The sequence below is a fragment of the Syngnathus leptorhynchus genome, chromosome 4 (genome assembly GCF_054491065.1).
Source record: "Syngnathus leptorhynchus isolate UIUO chromosome 4, UIUO_Slep, whole genome shotgun sequence".
Taxonomy (NCBI): Eukaryota; Metazoa; Chordata; class Actinopteri; order Syngnathiformes; family Syngnathidae; genus Syngnathus; species Syngnathus leptorhynchus.
This window is the reverse complement of record NC_141198.1, coordinates 15914880-15926100: the sequence shown is the minus strand read 5'-3', so window position 1 is coordinate 15926100 and position 11221 is coordinate 15914880. Positions and strand designations below refer to the sequence as shown.

Genomic DNA, 11221 nt, shown 5'->3' with positions numbered 1-11221 from the left:
ACATGGGTCAAACTTTTTGTGGTTATATTCATGATGGTCACATTTCATGCTGTTAAGTGAAACTAACTTTGGGTGTTGAATTTTCAAACCCCCAAAAAATATCCAAAAATCGCAATGGGGATAATTTTGGAAGGATCACTTAAAATCCAAATGCCTTACGTCCTTGTCCTGTCTTTTCAGACATGGGTTAGCGAGACATTTTTATTGTCAATCTAATCGTAATACACCTGCCTCCCAAATTTCACGTAACTAAGTGAAACTTTCCCAGATCTTTGACAACAGAGATAAATTTTGGTAAATCACGTGAGCAAAGAAGCTGGGCAGCTGTTTAACTTGGGCTCGTCGTGACGTCATTTTCCCACTCTACGCTGTGATTGGCTCGCTCTTGTTCAACTGCGTGCACACGCATAAACTCTGAAGTAGTCCAGCAGGACCAGCGGACGGTATCAGCGGCAACAAAACAGCTCTCTTGCAGGGATCGCATCACACTCAGCCGGCTTCTCCAACTTTTTGTTCTAAAACAAAAAGATGCAACGCTGCGCCAAGTCGTGGGGCATCTTGTCTGCCACAGCGGGTGGGGTGGTCCGGGCGAGCAACCGGACTTGCGCGGCCGGCTTCGGGCGCGCGAACGCTGGCAGTCGCGCGTTGTGGAGAGCCACCGGCCACCGGAGCTCGGGGCCGGAGGCGTCCTTGGCAACACGAGGAGTCCGTACCTCGGCGGCCGGGTGCTCCCGGCGAATCGAGCGGATTCTACCCCGGCACGATGACTTTGCCGAGCGTCACATTGGGCCAGGTGAGCGGGAGAAGCGGGACATGCTGGACGCGCTCGGACTGGAGGTAAAAACAAAGGCAAACTATGATCACACTTCTACGTTGTGCCCATTTAATATGCATCGTTTTTTGTTTTTGTTTCTAGTCCATCGAGCAGCTGATTGAGAACACAGTGCCGTCGTCCATCCGGATGAGACAGAGCATGAAGATGGACGATCCAGTGTGTAAGTTGACATCTTTATCGCGCATTTTCTGCCTCGAACATATTTGCAGTGTATTCTGGTCATCATAATAATAATGATGAGGATCATGGGGAAGCGAGTGCAAAGTTTCGCCCAGGTCCCAAGTCCAGTTCAATCTGGTTCCAGCGGTCACATTACATCACAGCCGAGGGGGCTCCTAATAAGGTGACATGGATGGAAGTAATCTGCCCCATTCTACTCACCCCAACCCCCCTCGCCCCCAACATATTTGCCACACTGACAAATGACTTATAAAAACATTCAAACCTACATGAAATCAGTTCAATGACAAAGGACCTTCTAATGTTTTCAAGATGCTAATAATCACAATAATATTGTCTTTTTGCCTTGTTGCAATTAGCTAGTTTAAGCGCTTTTTGTCTCTGTCTTGGTTTGAAAAAAAAAATACAAAAAAGCATTGTCTATTCAAAATTATAATCGAATATGTTCTGTTGTCTTTATTTTACTAACCGACTTTAATTGTAATTGTCAATATACTTACCATCATGTCTTTATTTATATAGCACTTGTGTCTTTGTGTTGACTGATCTACCAAGTTTGATAGTTTTGGCTCGGCCTTTATTTATTAAACCCATTTGCGTATTGAGAGTAGGTGGTGTGCCGTGATCATCTTTTTGTTTGCGCAACTGTGTACTTAATAACTTAATAACTCACCACCATTCAAGCTTGATGATTTACTGATGAGCTCACACGAGTGCTGACACAAGTAGCTATTTTTTTTTTGTCGCACGGACCATAAATACAAAGGCGAAAATCATTAACCCAGTTTGTCGGAGTCACCTGGCGAGAAACGGCGTTCTATTGGTCCGAACCGGGGAGGCTCGGTGTTGACGTTTTCTGCTGGTTCAGCTTTTCTGAGGCTTTTTTTTTTAGTTCTCTCATTCAGGTTGCCAACTGACATTGAGAACCTAAAATTGAACATTAGTTTCATTCAATTGTACTTCATACTATTGATTCCATACAATCTGTTCTCGTCACTTCACTTGGGTGCACTACTTCTTGTGCTTGTACAGAATGTAAGATCCTTTTTCATCTTCCACCCTTTGTGTTGCCATGTCAATCAAATTTGCCTTTAAAATCAATAGTGCAATCAAAATGTGTCTTATCCAATCGAATTTGAAGTTCTGACTCACATGGCTCTTGGTGACATCAGCATTTTTCCATCCTCTGATTGGTTGGTCAGAGCAAAACTGTGGTGATGCGCACATATTCATGTATGTAAAAAAAAAAATCTGCTCTGATATAATTCATTGCAAGTTTATTTTTTTAAATACATAAAGCATCCAGGAATTCCAGGAGGTGGATTAAGTCAGGGAAATTCCATCCAAGCTTCGGGTACCAATGGTCCATCACAGTCAAAGAGACACATTTTCTATTTGTAACATAACGTGATGCTGAATCAACTGCACGTATCCACTTTTTTTTTTATTTTTTTTTTTAGGTGTCTTCTTTTTCCCCAGTAGTAGTTCAGACGGGGCGCCATTGTCCCATTCCTCGGCGTTGCTAGGCAACCAGAGGAATCTCAGTGGTTGTTTTGGCACAGCTCTTGTTAAATGGGGAGGGGGGGCTAGAACCATGCTGTATGGATCAAGCTCTCTGGATTTTTGCAAACAAAATATGTCCTCGTTTTCTCTGTCTATCGCCTACGTTCATATTTGCGTCTGCTTTTTTTAATTTTTTTTTATAATCCTGTTTGTTCTGCAGCTCAGAGTGCTGCTTATTGGAATAATTTGGCATTAAGCAGAGGAGTTGGCGCGGCGTGACGGCCACGTGGGGACTCGTGATAAACAAAGCGGATCAAATTAGTGAAAGAGAAGACAGTTTTAGAAGTTCCGACTTAAGGAGTTCATCTTGGGTCGCTGTGGTAAATAGGTGAATGTCAGACCGTGATAGCAAGCTGTACCTATTATTCTCTGCTGGCCAATTAGCAGACAGCATGGATTCTTGCGCCGCCGCTCTTGCTAGCTTTCTGACCGGCACTTCAATTGAAGTAATGTGAAGTAAGAGCTTAACGTTCTCTTAACGTTCCTTTGACGGTCTGCTGGGAATGTTCCAGGTGAAAATGAAGTGTTGGAGTCTCTACACAAGATTGCAAGCAGGAACAAGGTGTGGCGTTCCTACATTGGCATGGGCTACTACAATTGTTCCGTACCACCGCCTATCCAGCGGAACCTCCTGGAGAATGCTGGCTGGTGAGTTAGAGAACTCACGTAACCTCTGATGATCCACTGACGGACCTACAAGGTTTTGGTTGCTTGGATTTAATGTCTGTGGGTCAATGGATATTCTCCACTGGCCTGCAATGAACAATCCCTGGATCCCAGTCTTCATTTAGATCCTGATCCTTCTTCAACCCAACTGGCGCCCTCTTACTTCTCTATTTTTCATCATCAGGGTGACTCAGTACACACCCTACCAGCCCGAGGTGTCCCAAGGCCGCCTGGAATCTCTCCTCAACTACCAAACCATGATCTGCGACATCACAGGCCTGCCCATGGCCAACGCTTCATTACTGGACGAGGGCACGGCCGCCGCCGAGGCCATGCAGCTCTGCCACAGGTGTGAAGAAATGTTATAGCAGTACCACACTGTAAAGAAAGGAAGATAGACGTAAATGCCAGAAGTTTCCTTTCGCTCTTCTCCCAGACAGAACAAAAGAAGAATCTTCTACATCGACCCTCGCTGTCACCCTCAGACCATTGCGGTGGTGCAGACTCGAGCCAAGTAGGGACACACTCCAATGACTGTCAAGCGTCCAACATTGACACCGCGCTTGTCTCTGACGTTCCAGCTACATCGGTGTGAAGACCGTGCTGAAGCTGCCTCACGAGATGGACTTCAGCCAGAAAGACATCAGCGGTGTTTTGTTCCAGTACCCTGACACCGACGGAAGGGTGGAGGACTTCACGGCCCTGGTGGACCGGGCACACAAGGGAGGGGTAAGATCATTCCTTCTGAAAATGTCAAGAGAACGTTTGAAGTTGCAGCATGGTTGACAAATTCTTAATACTCAACTCCGGTTTGTGTGTCTTGATTTGAATGATGGACTTCTTTTCATAGTTTCCCACAGAAATGTTTTTTGTTTTTTTCTAGGCCCTGGCTTGCTGCGCGACAGATCTGATGGCACTGTGCGTTCTGCGTCCCCCCGGCGAGTTTGGTGTAGACATTGCACTGGGAAGCTCTCAGAGGTTTGGGGTTCCTCTGTGTTACGGGGGTCCTCACGCCGCCTTCTTCTCCGTCAAAGAGAACCTGGTCCGAATGATGCCTGGCAGGATGGTTGGCGTTACCAGGTAGGGCACCGAGACTCACCTGTAGTGAATTTCGCCAAAGATATCAGCAAGTAGAAATAGTGTTTGATGTTTTAGGGATGCTGCGGGAAAGGAAGTTTATCGGCTTGCGCTGCAGACCAGGGAGCAGCATATCCGCAGAGACAAAGCCACCAGTAACATCTGCACAGCTCAGGTAGGACCTCATAGACCAAATCCCTGAGAGGAATGTTTTCACCCTGTCCTGATTTGGACTTCTTTTCCAACAATCAGGCTCTGTTAGCCAACATGGCTGCCATGTTTGCACTCTACCATGGCCCACAAGGACTCAAACACATCGCCGAGAGAACGCACAACGCCACTCTTATCCTCGCGGAAGGTAAGGTACTCGCACCATCTGAGCAAAAACCAGACGAGTAAGTCACGGTACGATCCAGGTCTGAAGCGAGCAGGACACCGACTGCACAGTGAGATGTTCTTCGATACCCTGAAGATTACCTGCGGTGTGGCAGCCAAGGACATCTTGGAGAGAGCTGCGCAGAGGAACATAAATCTCAGGATCTATTCTGACGGCGTGGTGAGGACTTCCTGTACTCTGGTTATTCCGAGTTTTCTTTTGCCATCCATTTTCTTCCTCTTTTCTTAAAACAGAGTAGATGATTCTTCAAATATGCCGTTGATGTTTCTTTCTTTGTCACAGTTGGGCGTATCGCTGGATGAGACAGTGACTGAAAGGGACCTGGATGATTTACTCTGGGTTTTTGGCTGTGAATCCTCGGCCGTATGTTAACACCATGTTTTTTTTTTTTTTTTTCTTAACCCATCCCGTTTTGTTGCGTAGTGCTAATTCTTGGGCCGGGCACTTTATTTTTCTTCTTAGGAGCTTATCGCTGAGAAGATGGGCGAGCGAATGAAGGGCATCATGGAAAGTCCTTTCAAGAGGACCAGCAAATACCTGGCACACCAGGTCTTCAACAGGTGCACTTGTGACATTAACTAGCATTATGCTATTACTCCATAGCTTGCATAATAAGATTTGTTATGAAGCTGTTTGCCCCCGCAACGGTCACTTTTGTCATCTAATGACATCTAATAACTTTTTAGGCATGTCATGAACTAACATTCCATACAAAGCTGGAGTCATGTGCTCTCCAACAAGATTAGTTTTTGTTTTTCAACCTGTGTCAGCCACACAGCGTTAGCAGCTCAGGAAGTGAGTTTCTTTTTTTTTTCCAGGCTCATTCGCAACTTTTATCTTTACTGGGGTCATAAATAATTCAGCCCTGGCTTCTAATATCTCTGAGTAACCCGTGTTGCAAGACGATATCATGCCCCCCCCTGTCAGCCTTTTCTACCGATGTTGGTATTAGCATGTTGCTAACTATACTGCTTTGGGTCATCCATCCTCAGTTACCACTCTGAGACAAACATTGTGCGCTACATGAAGCGTTTGGAGAACAAAGACATCTCACTGGTACACAGCATGATCCCACTGGTGAGAACCCACCACAGCACCACTTCAAAAACACTACCAAAATACAAGTCTTAACAACAATGGGGACTTTCTAGGGATCTTGCACCATGAAGCTGAACAGTTCCTCGGAGCTCATGGTGAGTCACTCTCTCCAACCAAATAGAAAGTCTATTTTATGTTTCTAAAAGATCATATTTATTGACTTATTTTATCCAATTAAAACGTAGTCTTTTGTTTGCTTTAGCCAATCACGTGGAGGGAGTTTGCCAACATTCACCCGTTCGTGCCTCTGGAGCAGGCCGAGGGCTACCAGAAGCTTTTCAGGCAGTTGGAGAAGGACCTCTGTGAGGTGACAGGCTATGACAAAATCTCCTTCCAGCCAAATAGGTGAGCTGAGGACAGAAATGTTTTGTATGTGAATTTTACAGGCCAGTATGCAAACTCCTCGCTCTGGTAGCCTCAGCAAACGAGATGTCATTTGAACGTCAATTGTGTATTTAGCGTCGTGTTGGCTCGTTTGTTAGTTTGTACATGAGCACGTTGTGTTTGTTTTGTGTTTCAGTGGTGCTCAGGGAGAATATGCCGGGCTGGCGGCTATTAAAGCCTACCTCAATTCCAAGGGGGAGAGCTCAAGAAGTGTAAGTGATGCTAAAAACGAGAAAAAAAATACTTTATCATGTTGTAATTGCACTAAAGTTTTATTTCTCGTCACGAGTTGTCATTTATGCCATTAAAAAAAAAAAAGAATTCTGACTTTATTCTCTAAAGTAAAGTAATTATATTAACTTTATTTTTGCAACTACTTTAGTCTCTTACCTACTGCAACTGTATTCTCATAACATTACAGTTTTATTTGCCATGACTTTCAATTTACAACTTTATTACCATAACCACTACTACAACCTTTTCCGACTTTATGCTCTTTACAATTATGACAACCTTATTCTCATAACATAGTCATTCTTTATTTGGCCATATTGTACATAAGGACCTCAATGTCATTTTTTGCGAGAGCGAGGAGCCTTATCATTCACACAATGGGTCACTGTGACATCACAGATTAACACGTTTGCCGATTGGTCGCATCTTGTGAACAAGTCACAGACCCAGATAAGACGTCCCATAAGATTAAAGAACGCCTGACTGGACTTTTACCCCCTCCCCCCCCCCCCCTTTTTTTTCCTATATATGCACGTCTTAGATAGGCAGGCTGGACTTGAAAAAGTCAAAGTCCAAATGGACAAGATTCCATATTTGGCACTTGCATTTTGCAGAGGCCGCCCGTGTGTTATTTGTGGACGTTGCCCAACCTGCAGGTCTAAGCGCCCCGGATCTATTGTGCAATGTCAAGAGTGTCGCCCTAATAAGGCAGCAGATCAATTAGTGACCAACAGGTCACCAAAAAAAAAAAAAGAAAAATATGTTGCAATTCGAACTAATAAAAACGACATTATTTTAAATGTAATAATACATTTCACACAATATATTCTCTGTATCCTTGGCCTCTAAAAAGAATGGGATATTTTAACCAAAATATTTGTTTTGGGCCAAAACATTTCTTCAGGATGCTTCTTCAAGCACCTCTGCTAAAATTGTAGTTAAACGTAAATGGAAAAGATGATTACCTCCATGGTGAGGGTTTAAATAAACACATTGACCTTACAGTAGTTTGCCTGTTGTTTTCATTTCAAGTAACGAAGCTCCACTTGTTAATGAGGGCTTGGAGTTGCCGAACGAACTCAAGTTGTTTTTGTGTGTGCGTCTTAGGTGTGTTTGATCCCCAAGTCGGCACACGGCACAAACCCAGCTAGCGCTCAGATGGCGGGAATGAAGGTCCAGGTGGTGGAGGTGGACAAAGACGGCAACATCGACCTGGCCCACCTCAAATCTTTGGTACCACGCACTAGATTTGAAAATCTGATTTGTAAATGTATACTTTTACTTTTTTTTTTGTAAGAGGGACATTATATGTAAAAATTCAAAAAAAAATTTTTTAGGACTAGCAATTTAGTTTTCAATTTAAATGTTAGTTTTTAGCAACAATTCCACCAATATTATATGATTGGTCTTCCAGGTGGACAAGCACAAGGCCAACCTGGCAGCCATGATGATCACTTACCCGTCCACGTTTGGCGTGTTTGAGGAGCAAATTCAAGATGTGTGTGATCTCATCCACCGAGCTGGTGCCCAGGTATACCTGGATGGCGCCAATATGAACGCTCAGGTACACGCTTTTAAAATCCTTTTTTTTTTTGTAGCGGTAGGCTCAAAATTCTGCATATTCTCCATATTGCATGAGTGAAAGTAGCACTGGCATGTTACAGGTGGGCCTGTGTCGTCCCGGAGATTACGGCTCCGACGTGTCGCACCTCAACCTGCACAAGACCTTCTGCATCCCGCACGGAGGCGGAGGACCCGGCATGGGGCCCATCGGAGTGTGAGTCCCGTCGGTACTAGGACTCATTTATGAAAAGCCGTCTGACCATTTCTTTCGACTCCTTGCTATCCGGTTCAAGATCTGTATGCTAGTCTGCTCCCCCCCCCCTCCCCATCATCATATCAAGGCTATGCGATAAATGCTCAAAGGTTCTCACCTTAGCATTAGCATTAACAAACTGCGGTTTCACCCCGAGCAGTAAAGCTCACCTGGCGCCGTTCCTGCCAAGCCATCCGGTGGTCTCCATGCACTCGGTCAACAGCAGCAGCTCCTTGGGCACCATAAGCGCCGCGCCGTGGGGGTCCAGCGCCATCCTGCCCATCTCCTGGGCTTACATCAAGGTCGGCATCAAAAACAGAGAAAGGGTTATTTCTATATTAGCCCAATGACTTACAACTAAAGTTTGTTTTTTGAAATGAAAGATGATGGGCGCCAAAGGTCTGGCTCATGCTACAGAGATGGCCATCCTCAACGCCAATTACATGGCCAAGAGGCTGGAGGGGCATTACAAGATTCTTTACAGAGGAGCCAAAGGTACGTCAGTTTATCTGCCTAGCAACAGAAGACCCCACTCCGGGGAAAATCCCTGGCTGACCCCCCCCCCCCCGACAATGATTTTTGTGTGTGTGTGTACGAGCAGGCTTTGTAGCCCATGAGTTTATTTTGGACGTGAGGCCCTTCAAGAAATCGGCCAACGTGGAGGCCGTGGACGTGGCCAAGAGGCTCCAAGATTACGGTAAGGTCACACCTCATGTTTTACATATATATAGATATAGAATATATGACCAGAGTACTTCCATATTGAATATCTAAATTTGCACCTGTACAGACTGCGTTCAAATATTTGTATCATTCAAAACATAACTTTTCATTTGATAGGGTTTCACGCGCCCACCATGTCGTGGCCCGTGGCGGGTACGCTGATGATCGAGCCGACCGAGTCAGAGGACAAGGCTGAAATGGATCGCTTTTGTGACGCCCTGCTGGGCATCCGGCAAGAGATCGCCGACATTGAGGAGGGCAGGATGGACTCTCGCGTCAACCCGCTCAAGGTGATTGTTGTCACCAGAGTTAAACGACATTAAAAAAAAAAAAAAAAAAGTCCACCCCCTGAACTCTATTTTGCCCTCCAGATGGCGCCTCATTCACTGGCCTGCATCTCATCCTCCAACTGGGACAGACCTTACTCCAGAGAGTTTGCCGCCTTTCCCTTGGTAAAACTGCAAAATGCAGAATTAAAAGCGATTGTGGTCAAAATGTTTGTATTTATGACTTTAAAGAATTAAGCGAGCACGTCTTAATTATTTCAAGTAATAAATACAAACGTTTTGTTTAGGAGGAAAAAAAAACTGGAAATTGGTGCTGAAATATGGTAACTGAGTAATAATGATTATTTCTCTCAGTTTTTTTTTGTTTTTTATCCGCAAGTACCATGTGCTCATATAATCTGGAATATCTGAAACAGAAGTGAACTAATGTTCCAACTTTCTTTTGTTCCCGCACAGCCTTTCATTCGGCCCGAGACCAAATTTTGGCCGACCATTTCGCGGATCGACGACATCTACGGCGACCAGCACTTGGTGTGCACCTGCCCCCCCATGGATGTCTACGAGTCCCCATACGAAGAGAAGAGGGCCTCCTCGTAGGGCTTTTCTTTCAATTTAGTTCAGTCCCGACGTCCACGCTTGAGCGTTTGATCCACCCTGCCGTTCAATCCTCAAAAAGTCCACATTCTATCATAATAACTCGCATCTATTGCGTCATTCTTTTTCCAGAAATTAAGTTGGACATTGGGACTGAGCTTACATGCTATATAAATATATATACATATATATATGTATATATATATGCAAATCTGGGTTGTTCCCAACTCTTTCAATGGACCAAAGGTGCAAATTTTGCTTATTTACAAAAAAAACACAATTGCACCATAACAAAACCTTCCAATGTTTTTCAAAGAAGAAAAAAAATATTCCTCGTGCCTGTCTTGTCGCTGCCTTGACACCCACCACTCAAATATAACATATTCTTGTAGCCTTGTTAACGTTATTGTGTTTTTACATCACAATGTTGATTTAAAAAGTTTTTCTTCTGTTTTCTGTTGTGAATGTTTTTTTTTTCCACTTCCATATGTACTACTCCGAATGACAAAGTAGTTTCCTTGCCTTTGCGGTATCCCAACTTAACTGGACTCAGCCATGTGCTGGATGGTTTACTTTCTAACCAATCCATGTTTGTTTTGCTAAGAAAACCAAATAATTAAACGAAACCCGTGTTTAAGATATTTTTTGTCGACTTATTTTAGTTTACAGCCGTGCCTATAGATATCGGTGATGCTACGTATTCGTTTTTCAAGATAAAAGCCGTTGACCGTCATCCCCACTTTCTGATTGGCTGTTTGATCTGTGACGTCACTCGGACACTCCATTAGGTACACCGCCATTTTCAGGTGTTCCGAAAAACAGGCCACTTCATTAGGGAAAAATTATGGTCAAAGCTTCAATGAAAGTGAAAAGTGCCACACCCGCCCTCACCCCCACTTTCTGATTAACTATTAGATTTGTGACGTCACTCGGACACTCCATTAGGTACGTCGCCATTTTCAGGTGCACCTAATAACAGGCCACTTCATTAGGGAAAAATCATGGTCAAAGCTTCAATGAAAGTGAAAAGTGCCACACCCGCCCTCACCCCCACTTTCTGATTGGCTGTTTGATGTGTGACGTCAGTCGGACACTCCATTAGGTACGCCGCCATTTTCAGGTGTACCTAATAACAGGCCACTTCATTAGGGAAAAATCATGGTCAAAGTTTAAATGAAAGTGAAAAGTGCCACACCCAAACAACCCCCCACTTTCTGATTGGCTGTTTGAGCTGTGACGTCACACCGACACAGGTGTACCTAATCACTTCATTAGGGAAAAAGTTTAAGTGAAAGTGAAAAGTGCCACACCCGCCCTCACCCCCACTTTCTGATTGGCTGTTTGATCTGTGACGTCATTAAGACACT

At 44.4% G+C, this 11221-nt stretch overlaps 1 protein-coding gene across 1 annotated transcript; it reads left to right on the top strand.

The window, feature by feature from the left end:
- The first annotated feature begins 387 nt into the window (after positions 1–387).
- gldc (glycine dehydrogenase (decarboxylating)) lies at positions 388–10480 on the top strand. Its single transcript, XM_085909632.1, has 25 exons — positions 388–837; positions 917–995; positions 3091–3226; positions 3429–3593; positions 3681–3758; positions 3826–3973; positions 4128–4324; positions 4400–4496; positions 4574–4679; positions 4738–4877; positions 5001–5081; positions 5181–5278; positions 5711–5795; positions 5870–5911; positions 6019–6161; positions 6337–6412; positions 7542–7667; positions 7849–7998; positions 8099–8211; positions 8411–8552; positions 8634–8745; positions 8852–8947; positions 9091–9263; positions 9345–9425; positions 9717–10480. The coding sequence occupies exons 1-25, from the start codon at positions 529–531 to the stop codon at positions 9855–9857; spliced, it is 3114 nt and encodes a 1037-aa protein (XP_085765758.1). The 5' UTR covers positions 388–528; the 3' UTR covers positions 9858–10480.
- The last annotated feature ends 741 nt before the right edge of the window (positions 10481–11221 follow it).